Source organism: Catharus ustulatus, chromosome 6 (genome assembly GCF_009819885.2).
Source record: "Catharus ustulatus isolate bCatUst1 chromosome 6, bCatUst1.pri.v2, whole genome shotgun sequence".
Taxonomy (NCBI): Eukaryota; Metazoa; Chordata; class Aves; order Passeriformes; family Turdidae; genus Catharus; species Catharus ustulatus.
This window is the reverse complement of record NC_046226.1, coordinates 60,210,990-60,236,023: the sequence shown is the minus strand read 5'-3', so window position 1 is coordinate 60,236,023 and position 25,034 is coordinate 60,210,990. Positions and strand designations below refer to the sequence as shown.

Genomic DNA, 25,034 nt, shown 5'->3' with positions numbered 1-25,034 from the left:
TTGTTGTTTTTGTTTCTGTTTTCCTCCACTGTGTTGAGAGGTTTTGGTGACTTAGAAGCCGAAGGACTCTTTTAAATTCAGGAGTTTACCCACCTGACTCATTCAGGAATGGCTACTGTAGGCAAAAATCTTTCCTTCAGGCTGCCTGGTCAGTTCTCACTACAACTCACTGCTGAATTAATTGCTGCTAGACTAAAAGTGCTGCTCACTGTGCCTGTTGTCTTGAGAACTGCTTCCTGAATTCAGAAGGCACTTTTGCATTATTAAAGTGACAATATTTTTAGCTTCCATTACTCTAGACTGCATGTGTAGTGTTCTCAGCCTAGCAGTGGCTATTCTGACAGTTCTCAGCTCCTGCCTTTCTAAGGATGGTGGTGCCCTCTCAGTGTTTGCCAAGGATGCTGTTTCAGCCCCCACTGCTGCCCTGAGCAGTTGTAATTGATTATTTTCTTTGCTGTGATGGCTCTCTCATGACCTACCAAGCCAGGCTCATCAGTCATCTGATCACTGTGTATTTATCCTGCCTCAGAGGGATGCCAGACCTGCTCAGGAAACGAGCTTGTCTTTGGATTCTGGTGCATTCAGCGTGTTTGCCCTTTGGTGCTTTGTCTTCACACACCTTCAGAGAGGGTTTTGGTCATTTCACTTCATGCAGTGATGAATGGAAATCCATAATTGTGTCCTCAGAATGGTGGGCAGGGGCTCACACAACTGGAAAATATTCCCTCTCATCCTGATCCCATCAGATGTTTTGTTTCAGTGCTAGCCTTCACTCAAGAGACTTTGCAGACATGTTTCTCATCAGGATGCTTTGTTTTCCTGTGGTCTGTTTTCCCAGGAAACTGTGCAGCAAGGCTGGGAGGTAGCTTTAAGAAGTTTTCTTTCCCTGACCAGGTTGAGGTTGTTTGGAGTCCCAGACTGAAAAAGCCACATCATGTTGCTCTTTCTTTCATATTTCACAGAACTTATCTAGCACAATGCTGGACCACTTCAAGGTGATGTTGTTCATCCCTGTGAAGTCTGGGATTGTAAGGATATCTCTAGCTGAAAGTGCTTACACAAAAGCTTCTCTTCGGTCTTACAGACCAAATTCAGCCATCAGAATTTCTCCTGCTCTGTTATCCCACATCCTGATTTCCTTCAGTCTTTGCTGTCCCCCTCAACCAAGCCCTGCTTAATTATCACCACAGAGCCCTCTGAGCCGTGGGATGGATGTTCCCAATCTGGACACCACCAGGGCAGACTTGTAGGAGCTTGAGTTACTAACCAAGCTCTCAAATTTCAAGGATTTATCTAGAAATAATGTACCACCTGCTACTACACTTGCATGGTTCTGTTTAATGAAATCATTCTCGACTCCTGCTCCAAGTAGTTGTGTCTCAGGAAGGACCTGCCCAAAGTGGAAATCTACATATTAACAACCATTGAAAGGACACAGAAAATTTTCTTGTGAGTAACTGTGTCCCTCAGAGGAGGTTTTTTTTTTTTTTAACCTAATTATCTCAAACCATCCCTCCTTCTGCTCTATCTCCTTTTTTTACTTGCAGTGAGAAAAACTGAAAAATCACATATTCAGCTTCATTTTTCTCATGTTTGCATAAGAGGCAGGATGTGAATGTACAAAACATGTTCTGCAAAAACAGAATTTTCTGGATTAGGCACTTTTGGTTTCACCAAAAGGTATAGACAAGTGACTCTCTATAATGAATATAGGCAAGATATTTATACAAGCCATAATTGCTGGTAATCTGTTGAACTTTTGGCACAGAAATAACTATATCACCAAATAAGTGCTCAAGCAACATTTGCCAGAAGATACTTTGCATAGTTACTTTTGATTCTTAAGAAACACCATTGAAATTAATTTTTCAGACAAGAATAAATCAAGGGTAATGAAGAAATTCCTGCTCCAGCTGCACAAAAGCTGAGGTTTGGCTCTTGAGAATGCTTTTCATGGCAGCCAGTGATTAGAAAGGGAAATTCCCAGCTGGTATAGAGCTACCATTTTGTCCCTTTCCCTGCATTGTGGCTGGGGGTAGGGTTATTATGCAATCCCTGGCAAGCTCATCCTAGCAGACTGCTTACTAATTTGTAGGCTGTAGGTGTAAATTGAAAAGCCTTCATCCTGCTTCTGTTTACTTCACAGATTGAACTGGGCTCCAATTATTCTCATCTGTGTGAATTGAGGCACTGTTGCTGCTCTTGCCTCTTTTTTTTCTCCTGGTGGGTGGGCACAGCTCGTTTGAACCTGCTTTTCTTTTCAAAAGAAACATCTAAAAAGAATGAGTATGCAAGAGGTAGCTTTAGTACTTAGTGTTCTGTAACTTTAATGATTATATATCTTGATACAGTCTGTAGTGCAGTAGAGGTTCCTTAGGGCATTGCCAGTGTTTATTCATTATTTGTCAGGCACACATCAGGGTTTGGTTCTCCTAGAACTCTTTTAATCTGTTTTTTTTTCCATTTTTTCTTTTTTCCTCCTAATTTCAGCTGGATGAGTAAAGTTGACTCTGCTTGTATGGGAGACTTAATTATACCTCTTATTGCTCTCTTTGGTCTGTTTTAGCTAACAGACTGCTTTTAAATAGGAAGAATACAGAGTAGAGGAGAGAGGGGACATAAAGTAGCAAACAAATAATGAAAATGGAGAAATACTTTTCACTACAATCTCTCTTGAGCAATAGGGCACTTTGCTAGGAAAATGAACTCCCTATTTTATACCAGTGCATGAGGAATGCCTTCTGGAAGCTTCAGGGAGGGATTTTAAATGGTTACTAAGGCAGCAGTTTGCCTCTCATTGCTGTCCTTTTGCTCTGGCCCCTCTTTACATGATACTGTGGGAATCCCACATGTAGGAGTCAAGGAAAAACCTCCAGCCAGTAAATCACCCCCATCCCCTAATCCTTCCTGTTCAGCAAATCTGCCCACACATTGTGATAAATCCCAGATTAAGAGAATTGTAAATGTTTTCTGTATTGGCTGCAGTGGGGGTTTTTGACTGAGCAAAGTTTCTTGGTTTCCTTTGGAATCTTCCAGCAACCCATTTTTATTGTCCATAAAGGTTACACAAAGTGCTTGTGTGAATTAGAATTGGGTTATGATATATTTAGACACTGGACTTATATAATGGCCTTAGCTTCAATACCATGTGTTCCAAACAAGAATTTCTTAGACATTGTGTCAGATTTCCCCAAAAGATGAAAAAGACCCATATGGCACCTTTTCAAAACTCTCTACTTGTATATTTTTTTTTTCCCTTTTGGTTCATCTGATGTTCCACTGATTGCATTACTTGCAAAATGAATCAAACCCAGGTTTTGGACAGCCAGCTTTGTGTGTGGTGCAGATGTTGTGCAACTGGCAGCTTTCACAGGAAGAACACTGTGTACATGGCAGTGTGTCCTGAGGTTTCTGAACCCATTTGCCCTCTCCCTGCTGACTGTGAGAGGGATTTGGGGTTTCCTCTCTGCAGGACCAAACCTGATGCAACCTGTGTAAAAGCTGGCCCTGGAGTTTTACTCTTTCTAGTCATGTTTTTACATATTTTTAGAGGACATCACATCCTCTAAAAACTTGGGATATGCCTGAGCCTAATAAGCTAAATTTATGTAAATATGGACAGGAATATTGCAGGATTGAAGACATGAAGAACGCATAAATGCAGGATAAAATTCTAAACTTGTTATTAAGATACTTGGTACATTCTCTTGAATTTTGAGAAATCATAACTAAATGTTTTTCCAGTTAAGCTTGCTTAGTCTTGTCCTAATGATTTTCCCTTTTCAGTACTCCACATTTGCACATTTATGGATATAGAACAGTTCTCAAACCTTCTTTTATTTTATTTTATTGTCTTTCTGATTAAGACTTCAAAGTTTTTACATGGACTAAATTCTGTAAATATTTTTCCTGGGATGTGAATTTATGATATCCATTTTACAGAAGACTTAGTATTGAAGGAACTTGCTCAAAATTGCATATCACACTTGAGCCATGACTAAACTTCAGGGGTTCTGCTCTTCACCTCCCAAATCAGGAGTGTTTCAATAATCACCCATCTCTTTGCATGTAAATATTGTCCATGCATAAAATAACAAATATTTGTTAGATGTGTAACCTTCCATTCATGGGTGTGAAATATAATATGGAGATTTTAAAATAGAGGAGCACAGTCTAATTTTATTTTAGAATTGTCCTGGTATGTATCAAAAACAAAAGCAAATCTTTCCTACTACAGGATTAAAGTGATGAAACCCCCCAAATGCTCTCTTAGCACTCTGGGCTTAGTCACTTAAATAAATAAATGTGTTTGGATTCATACTGTGTTTTTGTTCTTCCTGTTGTTTGGCACAGAAGCAGAAACAGCAAACTTTACATGTATTTTGGATTGCTAAACTGGATGGTGTAATGCCTACTGTGCTCTGTATAACACAGAAGTGTTGTGGGGGTTTTTTTTAAGTGAAAATAAGAAGTAATAAGAATCTCATCCATTAAATATGATTCCTTGCCTTTAATTTTAATACTTCTCTAATTACAGAGTTCATAATCTGGAGATTAGCTGTCATTTATCAAGTGCTGGTATCTCCTGCAAATTAATTTTTCTTTTAGATGTGGTTGAATTTCTGACCATCAGGAGCTGGTTTTCCCTTTCTGAACCAGGTTTTGCTTCTATCCTTTTTACTCAAGTTGTTTTACAGTTGCTTTCCTTACAGATTTATTTTCTCAAGCAGCTGTGCAAAATTTGTATGATTAGTCTCCAAAAGATGGAAAAGCATGGAAAAATAACAGATCCAGGGTGGTGACTTTGAGCTTTCATGCAGCTTTTCATTGAAATTTATTGAGAATAATTCAGAATAATATTGAAACTATCAAATGCCTCTGAACAAACAGTGGTGTGATTGATTGTCCCTAACACCTGAGATGGATCTCCTGTATCACCAAAATTCAGCTTTAGGAGTGAGAGATGGCTTGGGACTCCTGATGAGTTAGAGCTGACCTGCAGGGCAATATTCAGTTCCTGCCATGAAAAGGTGAGTTATTTCTCACTCTTCCATGCCCATGTCCTGCAAATGCTTAGATGGATGGGTTAGATTATTCCTACCCCTCGTGGTGAAGCTCTCAGATAAAAACTTTCACAGTTATACACTTAGATCCTCACACGGCAGTCAAGAAGAAAGGGACAACAATTAATATTCCGTCATCTGCTTGGGAAGGTGGTTTTGTCTGGGCTCATATTTGGTGCTGCACTGTACAAGGGTTTTGGAGAGAAACACAGTGAGGAAATTAAATCATCTGGCTGAAAGAAGATTTGCTTTAGGTTGGAAAATCTACCTGTAGCAGGTCAAGTGTAGCAAAAAAAAAAAACCGAAAAAACAAACAAACAAACAAACAACCCAAAACAAAACAACAAAACAAAAAAACCCAAAAAACAAAACAAGGAACTGCAAAGACACAATTTGTAATCAATTTGTAATGCATATAAAAAATGAGAGAGAGAAGTTCATTGGATGCCTACTTCATAAAATCATGGGACAGTGTGGCTTGAAAATTCATCTGCTCCAATCATTCAGGTTGAGGAGAGAGTCTGGATGAAATTATTTTGACCCTTGTTCAGCTGCTTGTTGAAAACTTCCAGAGATGTAGACTCTGCCATCATCCTGTGGAGGCTGTTCAACTGGTTGATTATTCTCAATTTGAATTATTTTAATTTTTTTTTAATATAATCATAGAACATGTTGAATTGCAAGGGAACCCCCCAAAAAATTTATTTACCACCCTCTTGGTCTATAATTACATCTATTGAATTGCTACATATCCTATTGAAATTTCAAATAAAACAACTTTATAACCAGGAAAAAGATAACCATCAGAATTAAATCCCTTTGAGATTGAGCAAAATTTGTGGTTTTTTCCTAATTTTTTTTTGATTTGCCGTATGCATGTATGATAAGATCAGAGTACACTTTTTTAATTGGGAAGTCAGTCCACAGCCACAAAATTGACATGTATAAAGAAAACTGTTATTTCAAAACAAAATGTGCTCCTGTTTTCAGCAAGAACTGAAAACAGTCTTTTATATAAGGTTTTATATACTTTTATTTGAGGTTCGTCTGAAGCTTCAGAAATCAGCTGTCCCTTATGCAGCCTGTCCTGGAAATTCATTTAGAGTATGTAAAAAATGTCAAAAGCAGATTTAACAAAATCCCTGCCTTTTATTACTTGCTTTAAAAAAATTATTTTATGCCAAGGTCTTGACAAAATTCGTGGCCCATGTGTAATATGGAAATAGCAGTAAGTGAACATTAAATTCAGTGTATGGCCCTGAGATTAGCTCAGTTATTACAGTGCTGATCTGTGCAGAAGTAGAGTTTGAGACACTACCATTTCATTTTACAGCTCTATTTTAGAAACAGTTCAGTTTGCAGAGAGTGTAAGAATTTTGCTAGAAACCTGTACCGAATTTCTTTGTTGCACTAGTTTTTCAGAAGCTTTTTAAAATTACTATTTCCCCCAGAAGATGTCTTGTACCATGGGGAAACACACTGCTGTATTTATAAAAAACACAAAAAGCCCCAAAATCAAACCAAACCACTGACACCCAGCCTCACACACAGGCTCATACAGCCCCTGAAGCTTTTAGTTACTTTTCAGTTACAGTAATTTCACGATTATAAGCCGCACCACTTTGACTAAAATTTTGGTCCGAACCCAGAGTGCGGCTTATAATCAGGTGTGGCTTATATATGGACAAAGAACAAAAAGTTGCTGTTTTAGTTTGGAGGACAGGTGTCTGCTGAGAAAGGCAGGAGCTTCTCTTTGAAATGGAGAATGTAAACCCCCTCCCTCCAAATTATTGTAATTTTGAAATCAAGGGGCTTTCAGGCAAAGATATGGGAATTAGAAATAACAGTTCTTTTCTAGGGAAATTAAAATAGAAATACAGTACTACAAAGAAACAAACTCCAAACCCTGACAAAGTCAGAGTACAACCTGACACTCTGTCAGGCAGGGTGTTGGCAGCAGTCCCATTAAATGGTGGCTGCATCCTCCTGCAGTGACAGATGTGGCTCAGTTGGAGCAGTGCTCCTGTACAAGGTGCAGTTTCCCTCCAGAGGTCCAGTGGTGATGTGGAGAAATCCGGTTTTCCTCTGGAGTCCAGTGGAGAAAGGGGCTCCCTTAGTGTCCCAAAACCTCTGTTTTTATCTTGGTAAGAAATGTTGGGCTCTTCCCCCTGGCTGGAGCAACTTCCAATGGGATGCAGTAATTTTATCAGTCCCACAGTGGGACTCAATGGGCCATTAGCAGAAAATGACTGGCTGGAGGAAGGATGGGTTGTGAAAAGATAAAGAACAATGCCCTGCCTGGTTTCAATGGATGGCCCATTAGCAGAATATCTCCCACGGAGATAAAGATCACTGCCCCCACCCTCAACAGATGGTGATAGAACAGATACCTTTTATCACACTCTGTATTGTAACCCCAGACAGTTGCCGACACCCGGAAGTGCAGCTTATAATCGTGAAATTACTGTACTCATGTCACTGTTAGGCTCCCATAATGAACATTTTGTGCAAAACAGTGTTTCCAAAAAGTGTCTAAACACTGTTTTAATGTGAGCTTTTCTTTTAGTCTCAGCACTTAACAGACTTGGACTTCAGTCAGTGTTTGAGGAGAGCTTACCAAACTCTTGAAAGAAATCTGTTCTGCCCATAGGAGTCTCCTTTTTGCCAAAGTGTGGCTTTGCTGTTCTGTGAGTGCAGTGCGTCTTTCTGAACCAGAATCCTCTCATACTGGAAGGGAGAAAGCAGAACTTTTGGTTTCTTCTACATTTTTAATTTGCTGGAAGGGTGCTCAAGATGACATGAAATTTGGCTTTATAAAGTGGCAGGCAGGGGAATTGATATATTATCTATATAATTGTTATATATTTATGTATAATATATAATTATAGAGCATAAGATCTGTGATGGCCTCTAAAGAAGGGAGGAACTGGAGTGCATTTATTTAATGCATCAGCATATTAAAAGTACAAGGGGCCAGAGCCTGGGATGATGATATTATTATTATTATTATTATTATTATTATTATTATTATTATTATTATTATTATTATTATTATTATTATTATTATTATTATTATTATTATTATTATTATTATTATCTCTTGACTCTGTCTCCCATTCAGCCACACACAAAAAGCTTGGTGGTTTTATAATTGCTCACAACTGCTGTCAGTGCTGCCAAAAACCCCTCCTGACTTCCTGCAACTCTTCTTCTGCATTCCCCACCCAACAGTGGATGCAAATTGTTCAGCAAAAGGTTTGAGAGCTTTTTTTCAAGGAGGTAAATGCCTTCTGAAGTTTATCTGCACAAAGCCTGTGGTTCCAGATCACTGGTATTCCTGCTGTAAGTGTGGTTTTAGCAGTGGATTAAGTCTCTCAGAAATAGATTCTGTTCTGTACACAGTGATCCAAAGGCTAGGAGAATTTGTGTGGAAGCGGCTTGAGCTAGGCTGGGATGTATATTTTGGCATTGAGACACTCACAAGGAGCATGAATAGTACATGTGCCAGAGCTGCTGAGGCCTGAAAGCTCCAACACTGAGCAGGACAATAATGCTATTAAAAATATGTATTTTCTGTAATCCTTAAATCCCTTCTTAACAAGGAGCTCCAAGTGAGGGAGCTATTCTTGGCACTATAGCCATACTGCTGAGGAGTGTAATATTTTCTAAAACGAAGGTTAAATGAAAAGCCTGAACAAACTAAGTGACTGAGGAGTGCTGATCCAGTAGAATGTGCAGACTCACATTTTACTGTGCATTTCAAATGACCTTCATCAATTCTGGTGCTCCTAAGAGCAGAAGAGGCAATTCTGCTGTACTTTGCTGCCCATTGTTACATTCTATTGCAGAGAAATGTCATCTCTATAATAACATTATTATTGATTATATTAGTAAAGAAGACCCCTCTACCCTTAACCATGTTGGAATTCTTACTCCACAAAGCCCTAATTAGAAAAGGCTCCTTTGGCTGGCAATTAACATTCTGAGAAATGGGAATGAGAGAATGATTGGGGGGTGAAGCAGTCCCTTATCATCCCTCTGCAGGGAGCACCTGACACACAGAAAAGTGCCTCCAGTGCTCCAGCTTGTTGTTTGACCAGCCTCTATAAAATTTCCTCCTTATCAGATATTTTATGTGCCTCCTCAAATTTAACATCCCTTTTTCTTTGATCCACTGCTGTTGGAACTGCGTCCTTATCTGGGATTTTGTTCCTGAAATAAAAATGGCAGTTCCTGAGTTTTAAATTGAATCGACAACCAACCTGGAGCTCCTTGCCACAGAAATGTAAATGAGAAATGCCAGTGTGAGCAGAAGATAAGGTCCGTGTCTTCTTCTGTGTGAGTCCACAGCAAATATTTCTCTGGCACCCACATTGCTCATGCACTGCTCATTGTGGGGCTAGAGATGCTGGTAATACAACAACACAAGAAAGATAATCTTTATCAAAAGATAACAGTGCAATTAATTTCAAATGGCAGAGACAGCTCATCAGTATCATTTAACACCAACTTTATGAAAGTGCTGTACTGCAGTAATTAGTAACAACTCTCACCCAACCCATGTTCTGATAGGAAGGTCACATTTTCTTGACTGCCCTTAGTCAGACTTTCTAGAATTGATAATAGGAGCATTTTTTTTTTTATTTAGATTTCTTAACTGTGTGAGTGCTTGAAGCTTATTTTCAGCATGAACACAAGTTCTGGACCTCTGCATTTAAAATATGTTATTGATTGGACTTGAATGGTGACTGGAGGTCCTTACTAACGAAATAACTATTAGACACAGTGGAGGCATGTTCTTTCAAGCATTTATAAATTGTGATTTTGTGCAAAAATTCTGTGCATTGTCAGAAGCAAAGACACAAGGGCTCAGGCAGATAACGACAGTCACTGCAGAAATTGAGTAAGATCCTGGTAATGGTATGAAAAGTTTCACATTGTTTTGATGAATTAAGGATGTGCTGACAAGATTTTAATTTGCATTTAGTAAAAATTTAAAAGGCTGAGTTTTGCTCACAGCAATTAGGTTGTCCTTCAGCTTTCCACACACATGTCCATGAACATAATTCTTCTTTATCCTGGATTCAGTCGTGGCAGATACCGAGCACTCTGCATCAGACTTTTTAATGGCCTTGTGTGCTTAGCTGAGACCTGGAAGTTGGTTTAGGTTCATATTTATAAATCTTCGGTTTTTGCTGAGACAGAAAGAATCCAAATGAATCCTTCACCACGTGGGTTTGGAAAATGTGTTTTGAAATATGCTTTATGCATTGCCAGAATTTGGTTTAAATGTGTGTGCCCAGGTTAGTGGAGGAAGCTCAGAGTCCTGATTTGTTCCTTTTCAAACAAGGGCATTTGTGGTGGTCAGAAATTAATTGAAAGTGAGTTTTGTGATTTGTTTTTTGATTGAACATTTTAAAAAGTCCCATGTTAGCACTCCTAGAACTGATGCAATTGCAGTCCTGGTCTAGCAAACCAATACTTGAGAACGAATTCTTTATATTTTGGGGAAACATTTTGGTCTTTTGTCTCCCCAGAAAGAAACACCAATATATTTGCTCTTGTAACGGAATACCTCGATTTTCACAGTTTTTGAGGGGCAAGAAAACTTTTCATCCAGATATAATTTCCAGGTTGGAGCAGAGATCCAGTAGAAGTTGGAAAAGGATTTATACCTGGGTGGGGAGGAGAAGGTTCAGGTGTCTGAGCCATTCCAGCAAGGATTGCACCAGAGGGGTTTGTAGCCCTAAAACATGCTTCTCCTAAAACAGCACCAGTCTCCTCCAGGACAGATTTCACTCAGCCTCTTTTCTGCATCCCTCTGCTTTGTAAAACTAGTTAAACACTTTGCTAGAGCAGCAGGGACGAGGCTGGCTCCATAACTTGGGGGAAAAGCCATCAAAATAAACAGAGCAGAGAGTTGAAGGCACAGCAGTGCTTTTCATTACCTGGCTGCCAGACCAGTGTTTCCCCTTGGTCCAGGACAAATGTGAGGTAGAACAGAGACGAGAACTGGCTGAAGACACTCATTTTGTAAAATCTTTCCCTGACAGTGAGCAGTCTGATTCAGAATGCATTTGTGGATCCACATCTTCATCTCACCAGCAGAATCTTCCAGCTGGTCCCAGAGCACACTCTAATAGAATGTCTCAGCTTTTTGCAGGATAAATAGGAGAAGTGACTAAGTTTTGTCTTCTCATCCCACTGGAAAATAAAGGAAAATAAAACCAAAGGAAAATAAAAACCCTTTTTTTTAGCACTATTTAAATTTCCTTTTAAATTAATTGTGCCACAATCCCTGGAAACACTGAAAAACTCCTCTGGTGTAGAAGATGTAGTCATCAAACTGCAGCTCTGCCAGATTTGTTTTTGTTCTGCTTCCTGGGCTCTGTGAGCATCACTGCACCGAGCTGGGAGATCTTTGATAGAATTTGGCTGCTCTTTCTATGAAAACCAGACAAAGGGTTGGTACACAGGGGGCCACTCCAACTTTATGTCTTCCATGGATTTCCCTGGCTTGAATTCTAGTTGACTCTCTAAGCTACTTTTCCATTTAATTTGAGCAATTGGTGCTGAAGATCTGAAATCTCAGATTTAATCTCTTCCCAAGGAGCTGCTGTTTATGCAGCTTGAGAACAATTGGAGGTGTGACAAGCTGTTAGGGATAATAAGTGAGTTATCATAGAGCATTTCAGATGCTGGTTTGAAAAAGGAGCTCAGTGTCCCCATCCCTGCTTCACAGGATGCACTGAAGTGATTTTGGGAAGGGTTGCTCAGCAATCCAAGTCACGTCTCACTTCCAGCCCAGGGTTGTGTGCACATTGCCTTGCTTTATATCACTTCCTTTCATGAGGCTGCAAAAGCATTTTGTTCTTTAAATGGCTTCCCAAAGCTTTCCATCTATCTAGAAAATCGGATTAAAAGGTGCTCTTTTATGTGAGGTAGCTAATTGTGTTACATGTATCTGGATATAGTGGTGGGGAATGCGTTTAGGAATTAGCAGCAGTTCTCTCTCTTTCCAGAAAAATGTGTGTATTATAGACTTAAGTGAAAAGTCCTAACTGTACAGACCAAAAAATAAATACACAATATACTTAAACATTTACTTCTTTCAAGTGATTTTTATTAAAAATTGTTGATTTCTCTTCAGCAAGCAATGTTCCTCCCAAGCTGAAGGACTTGTGACACCATCTTTCAAAAACTATTTTTTACCTGGTTGTAGTAGTGGCTCTTTTTTGCCAAATAAATAATGGTCACACTGAAATAGTTTGACAACAGAACACTGAGTATAAATAAGATCTCTCTGGACCTTTATTGAGGTTTGTTGTGGTTATACTCTCATCTGAAATCAGTGTGTTAGTTTGGCCATCCTGACTGTTGGCACTCTGATCTCGCCATTACATGGAAGACAGAAATAAGAAATCCAGGAGAACTCTAAGTGGCTGTGCTCCACTTTTTTTAATTTTTCAATATTGGGTTTAATATTCTGTAGCTGCTGGGACTGACGAGTGCTGACTGTGTTCCCAGGGACTGCTAAGGATCATCACAGCACAGCCTTCATCCCCATCATCCTCACTGCTTATTAATCTGGTTTAAGGCTGCAGTGGGACAGCTCTGCTTCCCAATCCTTGGAACAGATTCTTGGAAGTAAAATGTCTTGCTTTTTATTTTACAGTCATAAAATTGACTCTTTTTTCATCTGTTGTTTCATGCTTCCTAATTTAAACTATGCTTAGACCAAAAACCCCCTCTCATTTCATAGAAAAGCAAATCCGTTTCTTTAGCTAGTACCTGAATATAATGAAAAAAACCTGTAACCCACAAATTAATGTGTCTGAATTGGTCAGCACAGAGTCTGACCTCAGTAAATTCACTCTGGATTTAGATCTAACTTGATTAAATTGTACATCAAAGTGGACCAAAAGTCCTGTTTCTTCAAACTAAACTAAAATAAATAAAACAAAATAAAAAAAATAAATAAAAATAAAATAAAATAAAGTGGACCACTTTGGGTCTTTTTGTACCAAGGTGTGAAAAGCAACTTGAGTGCTCAAAACAATTCCCAGTTTCTCGTGAGCGTTGTTGGAGAGCACTGGATGTGCTAAGAAGCTGTAATGTTTGAAGGGATTTCAAAAGATGATAGAATTTGTAACGATTTTGTCCTTCCCCTGCTGGAAATCTGTGTTTGCAAATTGCTTTTGAAATATGAAATGAAAGAATTTTCCTTAGTCGAAATAACTACTTCTTAAAGAAAATTCTTGCAAGAACCCAAATTGATTTATAGCTATGAGAATAATGACAGCTCTCTGTGCCTGGTATAGTTTCTCTGTTAGGGATGGTAAAAATAACGTTATCTGGGAAAAGCTGGATAATCTGCCACCCCCCTCCCCAGTAATGCAGTCTGATTAAATAGTTTGGGTCAGTTTACCAAACTGTTTGCATAGAGATGTTAATGCTGGAGTCAAGGGGGAAACTTCATGGGAAAAAAAAGAGATGAAACTTTGGACCTCAAATACCCTCCTAGTGACTATTAAAATGAAAACTTCCTCAATTTACAACAGTCTGTGCTCATTCAGCTCTTGAGTTTCACTCACAGCATCAACTTAATTGGCCATTTTAATTTTACAAGCGTAAATCTTCAGTGCAAGCTTTGTAATCCAGCTTGTTATAACTTTAAGTTAACTAAGAGTGGTTCTGAAGCAAGAAAAACATACAGTATGGCATTTTACATTTGCTAAATACTGTCAAGCTCCTGTCACCTGTTTCTGGCAATACACATAATCTCTTTTCTCTTTTCATGAACTGCTTTCTTTCCCATTTTGTTTGAGTTCCACCTTGAAACAGACCCTGGAGAATCCCTGCAGGAATAAAATAGCTCAGGTTTCTTTGGACTGAAGAGCAATGAACGCAGATTTTTGATAGCAATTTTTTTTTTGGTTTTCATCAGGTAATGATTACAGAACTAAATTTGATTTCTAATTGCAACTTTGTGCAGCATCTATGCATAGTTTGTGCTAGAAGTTACCAGAACTTAGTGAAAATCTACAAGTCTTTAGTCACAGAATTTGGTGATGTGCAGTTTATCTTCGAGGTAGGGCTTTTAAACTGGCTTTGTACATCATTAATTTTACATTCTCTGTAATAAGCTCTGTTCTGGATTAATCCCTAAAGGCCAAATATTATTGCTGTTACATAGACCCAATGTTCTTTTTACAACTGGAAAGTTTCCTCACGGAGAGGAGGACAGTTTTGCAACATTCCTATTAGCTCTTCCAAAGAAGAAATCTGCCCACAAAGATGCTTATCTTGTGAACTTCTAGTTGTGTTCTTTTTGTTCTTTTTTTTTTTTTTTTTTTTTTTTTTTTGTCTTTCATTCCATTGTTCCAGTAGAACGCAGCTGTTTGAGTGAGTGGAAAGTGATGATGTGTCCACAGAACAAGAAATGGTGCTAAAGGTCCTAGCCAGTGGTTTCAACTAAGGAAGTGGACACAAGCCAGCAGAGTTTATGAAACTTCATCTCCTTTTGTACTGAGCACTAATCCCTTTCTTTGTGATGTATGGTATTTTGAAAAAATTTTAACCTTTATTTTTCAATGCTGATATAAATTTAAGGACAGAGTTCTTGTTTATTTGACTAATAGTTTATAGAAACCAGAAACAGCAAGCTTTGTTGCTCAGCATGGAATGTTCCAACTCTGAGAAAGCCAATTTTTTTAACAATGAAGCAGTTATCCAGTCCTGCTTTTCAGGAACACCCAAAACCTGTCCTCAACCTCACCAGTGTTTGGAATATGCAAAGAGTGAAAGACTGAACCTGGAGCTGGTAAATTTTCCCTTGTAGTGTCCTTACTTTCATGTTTGTAGATTTACCCAAGTTCAGCCAAATTCTCCTTGTTGTGACACCCATTTGAATCCCAGTTAACTCCAAGAATCTCGTTCAGGATTTATGCTAGTTTTGCTGAAGGAATAATTTGGTCCAATAATACCACAATCATAATGGGAAAAAAAGCAAACCAAACCAAAAAACAAAACAACAAATAAACAAAACAAAGTAAAAACCAAACCAAACAAAAAAAATCCCAACAAAAAAACCCAACCAATCAAGAAACCTAACAAAAAACAAACAGAAAAACAAAACAAAGATCAAATAAAACAAAGAAACCAAAAACCAACCAACCAACCAAAAAACCCCAACAAAAAAAACCAACAAAAAACACACCACACCAAAACCTAATTAGAATATTAAAATCTAATGTCATTGCATTTGTGGATTCAAAAAGATAAGTCACGTAGAGATCCCTCCCTGTGAGGGTTCAGATTCTTTGACCAAGTGTTTACTTTTGGTTTTAGGATTTTTGTCCAACATGTCCAACAATTTTCTGGCCCATTCTTGAAAATGTCCCATTACAGATAACCTGGGGTTTAGAAGCTATAATTTTGAAAAAACTGTTTTAATCTGTGTGCCTTTTCCCTGCCAAATCTTTCCTTCATGCCTATGTGGTCTGACTTGATTCCAGAAAAGAAATCAGGGTTATATTACATGTCTCTTTTTTCCCCCAGAGTTGGCCAGGACACTATTGCTTTTCTCCTACATGGGAGTGCAATAATATCATCCACCTCCCTAAAATACCATGTCATTTGTAATCCTGGAGTATAAATCAGGATTCCCATTTTATCACTCCTAAGAAACTTTTTGTAAAGAATTGAACCTCCATGGATACAGAAAGATAATGCCCATCTTTTTAAGAAATAGATTTGAGATGATTTATCTGAAATCCTAGAATCTGGAAAATCCTTGGGTTTATTATGTATCGTAAAATTACTTTCTTAAATCATCTCAAATCACCTGGCATTTGAGCCTTTCCAACTAATTTAGGAGTTCTGTGCTGTGTTATGTCAACATTAGGAGTTTACACTGCGAAAGCTTCTGTCCAATTTTTCTTCAAAGGAATGCTTTTTGGAAGACCTCAGTGTTTTCCAGTAGACGCTCATTGCATAATTCTTCTGCTTTGATGGTTAGTGATGTAGGAAATTGTGATGTTCTTCCTTTTCTTCCAGGATCATGTTCTAAAATGCAACCAGAACTTTCAAATTAGTTTATTGTAGAGATACTTGAGAAAACTCTTTAGTTGGTAATTTGCAGGAATTAGGTGTGCAACAGAAGTACAGAAAAGCATTTCCATGTTCATTTGCTGCAACTGGAACAAGGATGTGCTTCCATGTAATGGCTATCTAGAATCCAAACACACATTTCAGCTTCTGCTTCTGCAGGCAAGTCATAAATTTGGCTTGTAATAACTACTCACAGCTGTCAAAACTCCTTCCTTTGGTTGGATTCCTTGTGATTCCATTCAGGATGGATTCAACTGGAATAAGAATTTACTTAACATGCAAATAAATGCACATGGGTAGGGGTACAATGATGGCTGCTGGAGGAATGATCTTTAGGGGTCTGAAAGTAGCTAAGTGCTTGTTAACTGCAAACAGGGGTTTTATTCTATTCTATTTTATTCTTGGAGAGCACCAATTTCATTTCAGTTGGGCTTCTCAAGAAACATTCATTGGTGGAGCGTGTGCCAGGCAAGAGCTCAACAAGATTGGGAAAAAGTTTCATTGGTGATTGTGGAATAGCTTGTATCTAATCAATCCTATTCATGCTTACATGTAATTACATAATCTTGACCCAGATTGAACATATTTAAAGTTTTTATCCAGGAATGTGAGTTATATTGCAGCAGCATTTTGCATCTGACAAGGGGGCCAGTGTAATTTGTACAGTAATTTGTAATATTTCCATTTTTTTAGAAAAGCTGTCCTTGACCTCCTGAGAGCCTTTTCAGTGGGAATTATCATGCTTTTGTAGAGCATGCAATAGTATTTTATTGTGTATGAGATGGTATAAAATCACTCATTCTTCTCTCAGAGCTGCCACCAAAATTAGGTTTTGATTGAGAATGAATTACCGTGAGACAGGGATAAAAGGTCAATGGATTTGGTCCTGAAATAATTGAGACAACCTTTCTGAGTGATAAGTAAGCAGTTTTATTTCTTTATGCTACTGATGCAGGAGTAAGGCAGACGGAACAAGTTCAGCTGGTGGCCGAAACGGAATTGCTGGTCAGGGATTTCTTGGTGCTCAGCTTACACACATTAAATGGCATCCAGCAGAAGCAGAAACTCTGCAGTCAGCTCAGAGCCTCCACTGCATCCCACACTTCCCTCTGCTTCCTCTTAATTAAAACCCAGCAAATGTGCACGCTGCGTTTGCTTACACGGATCCTGCGAAGCGTTAAAAACTTGGAGCTTATTGATGGCTTTAAATTTAAAACTCATTAGCCACTGTTGACCAGCTAAAGAGAGTTTCTCAGCACTCCTCTGTGCCAGTGCCACTTCATTCTGCCATGCAAATACAGAAATGTTTGTTGGCTTAGCTAAAAATGTTCGGGAATGCTGGGTGGGATAGTGAGGATGTGTGCTCACTAAAGCAGGTCTGGCCCAATTAAAGATATTGCTTCTCTTTTTTTAGAATGCAAAGGAGTATTTTTTAATCAAAATACTTGTTTAATCTCATCTTTACTGCCTGAAGATTTTATTCTTTTTTGTATTTTAATCAGTAGAAGTGTATGTTTGTGTGTGTATGTGTTGTTAGAGCCAGGATTCTGAAAAAGCCCCTTCAGAGCTGAATCTTGCCATAAATGGATAAATGCAGCTTTTTTTCTCAAAATGGAAAGGTTTGTAATTCATTGCCTGAATGTTGACCCAATGCTGTGTAAATTGTGGCTTCATCAAACGAAACAGGACCACTGAGCATTTTGAAGAGAAATTTTGCATTATAAGAGCATTGCCTATTTCCAGATAAAATTTAACAGTTTCTGATGAAATTTCTTTGAGATCTGACGAACAGAAGGCTTTAAGTACAATCCATGAAACACATATGAAGTGAGAAAGCAAATTTGACACAACACCTCTGAGTAAAATCTTTGGAACACCAGTTCCAAATCTGCCTCTCTGGCTTTTGACTTGTACCATTCAAACTTTGCTGTTAACCACCAATCTATCAAAAAAAAGCAAAAATATCTGCAGTTTGGACTAAATAATGGATTCTCAATCATCTGAAATGATGAATCTTTTATTATTTTCAGTTCATTAATATTTACAGGAAACTCCAGTAATCGGGATCCACAAAAAAAGGTAATTTGCAGCAATGCTCTGAAAGGTCTGAATTCCATTTACCCAGAACTTATTTTTCTGTCTTTTGTGAGTTTTTAGTCTCCAATTTAGTTGCAGTCTGCATATTCTAAATAAAGTATAAAGCAGTGCTCAGCTTCTACTCACTTCTAAATGAAGCAGTGCTGAGCTGAGCAGAGAGAATTACAAACATCCCATTCAAAGAAAAACAGGAACTGACAAAACACACATGAAAAACGTTGGCCATGCCCATCCTCACCTTCTCCCACTCTTCTCTTTGTGTTTCCCTAGATCATAGATGAAGAAGAAACCCAGTTCATGAGCAATTGTCCCGTTGCTGTGACTGAGAGCACGCCGAGGAGGAGGACACGGATCCAGGTGTTCTGGACTGCTCCTCCCTCTGGGACAGGCTGTGTGATCCTCAAGTAAGTATCTTAAGGCATAATCAGGTAAAATTCTGTTAATTAGTTGAATATTTATTGGAACCAATAGAGTTCTTAATTATTTTATCTCTTTGGACACATCTGGCCAAGTTTGGTTCTATTTGCACAGTGAAATGTTAGCAATTTAAAGTCTAAATATTCAAAAGGAAATGCAAGCCTTCAATAACCATTCAGTCAGCAACCTTAATTGCTTGTTAGCCTTTACTTTCACATAAAAAATCTAAAAATCCTTAATTTTTCAGATTAAAATTGCATCCCTCTGGTGGGTAAAAAATGTGCTCTTAGCTGAGATGAATAATAGGAATATTCTGCAAAGTCATGATTGTCTAAGGGGACCTTTATCAGAAGTACCAGATCTGTTTGTTTTGAGATTAATACTTTCTATTTTAGACCTATTTTAGATAATTTACAGATATTTTACTTTTATTGCTCACTCTCATTTGGAATCATGCTTTTCAAGCAGTAAATAAAGATAACTCTTTGTATGTTCACTTTGCTTTAGGGTCACTCTTTGGTCTGTAGAGCTAAAGAGTGCCAGAGAAATGTCCTGTCTCTTAAGACTTTGCTGTATTTAATTGGACAGATTGGTCAAATATTCATGGACAATTGGGATTTCTTTGCTTGCTTTGAACCCATGTGGGAGAAGCCCTAAAAATTGCTAAGATGTGCCTGCAGCAGACCAAAGTATTTCGAAGGGGCTTTTCAGTGCTGGGGAGAGTGACTTTTTAGGCTTTTAAGGAAAGGCTGTCACAAAGATTGTACTGAAGATAGTTCAGATCGATATAGGAAACCATTTTATTAGAATTGCAATTGATTTCTGGATGGGCTGTGAAAATGCCACCAGCAAAAATGGTCTGTGGCTGCTTTCCTTTCACCCTGTGCTTTGGTTCTGCTCTTGCTGATGGGAACTGGGAACGAGACAGATTCTCCTCTTCCACATCCCTGAGGGCTGTCTGGTCTCAACTCTGGGGGTGGAACAGCCTCATATCTTTGGCAGTGTGCTTCTACTTGCTGCTTCTTAGTTTCAGGATAGCAATTTTCAGAATCACCTGGTCTAGTGCGCACTAAAGCAGCTCAAGAACTCACTTAGAATCTGCACAGTGCTCAGACAAGTGTACATCAGGCTGCAGCAGAACCTGTTGAAAGTTTTGTTATGTTTATAGATGGAATTTTTCAAGAAGTTTCCTTGAGTGTTGCTGAGCTTTTTATCAGTAAAGCTCCTTGCTCTCCCCCCAGGCCTCATCCCCTCTTAGCTGCATAACCAATATTGCTTGGGGCACTTGCTATTTAAGTAAATTAATAATGTGATGATGTTTTATATGGCTTTCTAAAGAGACAAGATTTAAACTTTAATCCAGTAATGATATTCAACAACACAAGTTGATGGGATTTTTTTAAAATTACTGTCCTAAATAAAGCTGCCATTAAAAAAAAAAAAAATTCTTCTCAGGCTACTGGATGTGCATCAGTGGTTCCAAAAAAACCTGAAGTGCCAATAAAGAGCTAGATTAGCTGGCTGGTACCAGTGATCAAAACCCATTTGGGAAAACAAAAGAGGAGCTTGGAAATGCAGGTTCCAGGAAAAGGAAAAAATTTGGTGTTCTGACCAATTTACAGTGTGCTGTGGGTATCTTTGGGGTGTGTGTGCTGCTGGAAAGGGAAAAGAGTTGTTAAATAACTTTCAGGGAAAATTCCTCCCAAAGAATGCTTTGTTGAGCTCAGGTGAGGAACAGCTCCATGCCCAGGAGTGCTTAAAGAAAGAATGACCATTATTAAGGGTTGCTGATGCCAGAAATTACCCTCATAATGTGGCACTTTGTGCTGCAGTGCAGCCCTCCATGGCCCCATGGCATTAACATTTACATTTTCTCTTTTGCATGTAAAGATTTGATGGCATCTGAATTAGAGTTTGTAGTCAACCTTCTTCACAATCCTTCTTTATGGTCCTCTCCCATGGAATGGAATGGAAATTTTGGAAATAATTTGGAAATTATTATTGGACCATCAGCACTAGAAATAACTTTTTCATAATTATTCTAGATAATAAAAACAGAAGTCTAAAAGAAGGTATTGTTTTTAAGATTTGAGTCCAAACTCAGCATGGAAAAATTCTGAAACCTTGAACTTTAGGGGAAACAAACCCTCTGTATTTTTCTTTCTTCTATATGTGATGGGACTGCAAATACATTTTTAATTGTCAATACATGACTGTTTAAATCCTTACAGACTACACGACTTTGTTTCAGAATTTCCAAAACAGAATGGCAGCACTTTGGAGCCTGTTCTGGATCATGAAGATTTCTCTTTCCCCTATGCCCTGATCTACTGACTTCAATATATTGAAAAGTTAAACACAGTCACAATGTAACATAACTGATCCATAAAAACTTATGACAGTTTAAGTGCCAATAATGTAATTTTTTTTGTAATGGTATAACTAAGTAGAGAGTCTTCCAGGAAGCTTTTCCAGAGCTAGTAGATATTTTTCTGCAGTTTGTGGAGTCTGGTAGCTTTGGTAGAAAGACTTGCTCAGATTTGGGTAGGAGCCTTCCCAAAGCTTCCCAGGCATAGTGCACATTTCAGTGTGGCTGTGACAAGCACAAAGTGACAGAAAAATGAGAATCTGTAGCTGTAGGGTTCAGTAAGGGATTTGTGAAAACAAGGTTCACTTTCCTGGTGAATTTTAAAAGGCTTAATAATTAAAAAAAACCCAAACCAAATAGGAGACAAAAAGCCAATAATATAATATGTACTTAGATCCTAAATCATTTGATACGTGCATGCCTGTGTGTAATGCTAGATTTCTGGGTGACTGCAAAATACAAAGTTTAGGGGAAGAAATGTGTTTGATTTTGACTTTTGTCACTACCTTGCTTTCTAAAACATCTCTTTCTGTGTCAAGACTTCTTCAAGAAGAAGAAGATGGATTAGCATATGAAGTTGGACTGTAATTTTTTAGTTGAGAATAATTAATGCATTTTCTTCATTTCCAACAAGAGATGACAGTGAAATACCCTAAAGATTTGAATCCAAATTTGTCTATTTGGACCTTCCAAGCTGTCATGCTGTGCACAGTTTACTTTTTTCTGTGTTCACAGTGCACTCTTTCTCTCCCTGTTTTCTTTACCTTGTCCCTTGTGATTGATTGCACCCCAACATGTCACACATGGGAGGGCCAGGTCATTCCTTCATCTTCTGATAAAAATTTCTCTTTTAAACTTCACTTGCTAGGTTTCTGAGCCCTTCAGAATGCATTTGCTTTGTGGGATCTTTGAAAACCTGCTGTCAAAACTTTCTTGAGAAAAGTTTACGCTTAATTTTGCAATTATACAGAAAATAATTACATAGAAAATAGAGCAGTGACAGAGTCTGGTGGTGTTTGCACCTTCATATGGAAGTAGAGAAATTTTCAGGATTTTGAACCCTTTCTTGGTCATTCTGTTTCAATATTTTTTTAAAGCGAGTGAAAACTTTTTTAAGAAACACTTTTTTTTTCTACATATAAACTTTTATGCTTGGTTTAGCATCTTCTACTTTTCATAAAAAGTAGAACAGAACACATGCATATTTTTTTTTAACCTGACAGCTAATATTAAGCACAGAGGCTGTGCTTAATTCTATTTAAAAAACCTCCTAGTTATGGAAATTAATTTTGTCAAACAAGGAAGGTATAAAGTATGGGTTTCAAATAGTGATTTGACCAAAAAAAGGAGAATAAATGTTTATTGAAAACTTTTTATCAGTGATGGAAAATCACCCATTTTAGGTTGTTTTAAGCCCCAGGTTGTCAGATTGAGCTGCTTTGTTGCATTCCTCCAGACAGGGTCTCAGTTGAGTGTGGTACTGAGCAGGTGAGTAAATGTCTGACCTGGATAATTGGTGGGAAATGGAGAACAAGCAGTTTCCTGCAAGTCCTTTAGAATTCTGTGATAGAATACAAGAGTAAAATAAAACTTCGTTGAGTCCTTAACTTGTCACATATTAAAATTTCATGGTAGGGAGAATCTTGTTAATACCCAGAGTAAATCTGTCAGCTGGTGTAGATCTCATGAAGAGTCAAGCACTGTGAGATGATAATTATCTTCTCCTCCTTCAGCATTTGCTGCTTTTCACCGAGGCTGAGATTAATTGTTAAGTGCAGTAAATGATGGCCACATGCAGATAAGTTATATTCAATTTACCATTCAGAGAAGAAACCACAGTTTGCAACTGGCTCTTGAACTAATTGAGCTCTCAGACGACTCATATGACTTGTATGGTAAATGTAGCAGAAGTTCCTGCAGAAAAGTTATTTATTTCTGCCATACATATCGTGCTTAAAAAACCAACAAATTAAAATCTGCTGTCTGTAAATACTGTTCATTACTGTTAGCACTTGCAGAAATGCACTGTGTTCATCATAGTGTCTTTGTTGTTTGTTTCTGGAAATGGTTTCTGAGGGAACATGGAAAATGTTCCCATTTTCTAGGCAAATGTTTTATAGTTCTTGAGGAAAAGTGTGGAGCTTCTTGTTTTACTGAATATGTAATTATCATCATGATTTTAATTACACTGGCTCTTGTTGTCATATAATCAGAGGGCAGAGGAATTTTAAAGATTTCCAGCCTTCTAACTAAAAAAACTATGGCATATTTAGTGTATATCAAACAAAATCTTTTGGATAGTTGTGCTACTGGAGCAAAGCTGTCTCAGTCCTGGGCCACACTCACTCCAACCTCCTTGTGGATTCTGATGCTCTTCCTCTCAAGCTTCTCATGGTGAATGATCTTCAGTTTTGAACATTTACCTTTTGATTTCTTATGGCTTCAAGCATTCTATTCATTTAGGTCACTTGGCCTGTCACTGTGCTGAAATGTGTCGTGGGAGAGACTAAAAGAAGAACAAAATGCCATAAAACCCCAGGAGTTCATAAGTACATCCTGAAAGTGTTCCTGGGGTGCAGCCAAATTTCTTCTCTACACCCAGAACTCACAGTGAGATCCCTGGGCCAGGAGCAGAGCACGAGGCACCTGGATAATGGGCCCCCAAATCCACAAGAGCAGCTCTGTGGTGTGTAAATTAATGTGTGACCAAGTACCTGATGCTGTGTTAAGAGGAATGTTTATGAGGAATGCCAAACTGGGGTGCTCAGAGTAAAAGTGCACTTCAGAATTAACCTCTCTTACTGAAAGTGCTGTTGTTATGACTCCCACAAAACCAGTTTTTCACAAATTTACCTCTAACAGAAAGAAGTTTCAGTTGCTTTTCATGGGTGGAAGCTGCAGTGCTTCCACTGCCAGTCACATAAAAACAACATCTGAGAGATGATCACCGAGTTGAACTTAAAAAACAACAAGGAACAAAGAGTTATGTACAGTTACAGATGAGAAATTTGTTTGCTGCTTTTCATGCTTATCCTAAATCCCTCATCAGCATCACTGAGTTGGCACAGGGAAGAGAAGCTGGACATGGTTTGAATCTATTCAGGTTACTTGACTAAGGTGATGAAGTTCTCTAAGTAGATCCTTTGCTCCTCTCTGGTGTTTTCTCCACTAAAATATTTCCTTTTCTTTGCTAGGGCCTGCTTACCCCAATACATAGACTTTTTCTTGATTTGTTTAGGATACTTTTTTGAAGCAGAAGAGTACAACTGGCACACAGTTGACAATCTATGACAGGTTCTATATAAAATTGTGCCTCTAATTTTTCCAAATGTAAAAACCAACAACACAGAAACCCTGCTTGTTTGAATCAGATGTTGCATTTGTTATTCTGTCTTTGCATTCATCCTCTCAGATTGTCCAGACACTTGATGTCAACAGTTTTACCTGTTTATTAGAATGCCAATAGTGGAGCACAGTTGTAAAGCATTTACTGACAGCTTTCCATTATGAATAAATGTAACAGCCAAGGAAAAAGAGAGGCCAACCTGCCTTTCTCCAAAGCAAGAGCTCTGTTTATGGAACAACAAAAGATGACAGTTTTCATATTGTAAATAATTTTATTATTCTTCCTAGTAGAATCAATGAGTCCTCTGCATGCAGAGAAATTTTTATAATTTCTGTATTACTATTTTTTAAAAAATGAAAATATTTTTCTTCCAGTTAACTACCACATAACAGCATCTTCTGAACTTCCTTTTCATTATAGTAGCAGCATAGCTATTATTATTATTATATAATTAATAATATTAATAACATTAATTATATTAATTATATACTGTTATGATATATCTTAAATAGAATACTTTATAGAGACACTTTAGGTATCTGTACACAATTAAGACAGCAAACTAAGATATCTCTGTGCCTCCTAACAGTCCAGGGAACAAATGCAGCCTTTGAGAGACAGAAAATGTGCA

At 38.1% G+C, this 25,034-nt stretch overlaps 1 protein-coding gene across 1 annotated transcript in view; it reads left to right on the top strand.

Annotated features, from left to right (window-relative positions):
- SPON1 (spondin 1) overlaps positions 1 to 25,034 on the top strand; it is a 170,070-nt gene that overhangs the window by 16,228 nt on the left and 128,808 nt on the right. Inside the window, exon 3 of the mRNA XM_033062126.2 lies at positions 18,543 to 18,676. Within this exon, the coding sequence (XP_032918017.1) occupies positions 18,543 to 18,676 (134 nt within the window). The remainder of the gene's footprint in view (positions 1 to 18,542; positions 18,677 to 25,034) is intronic.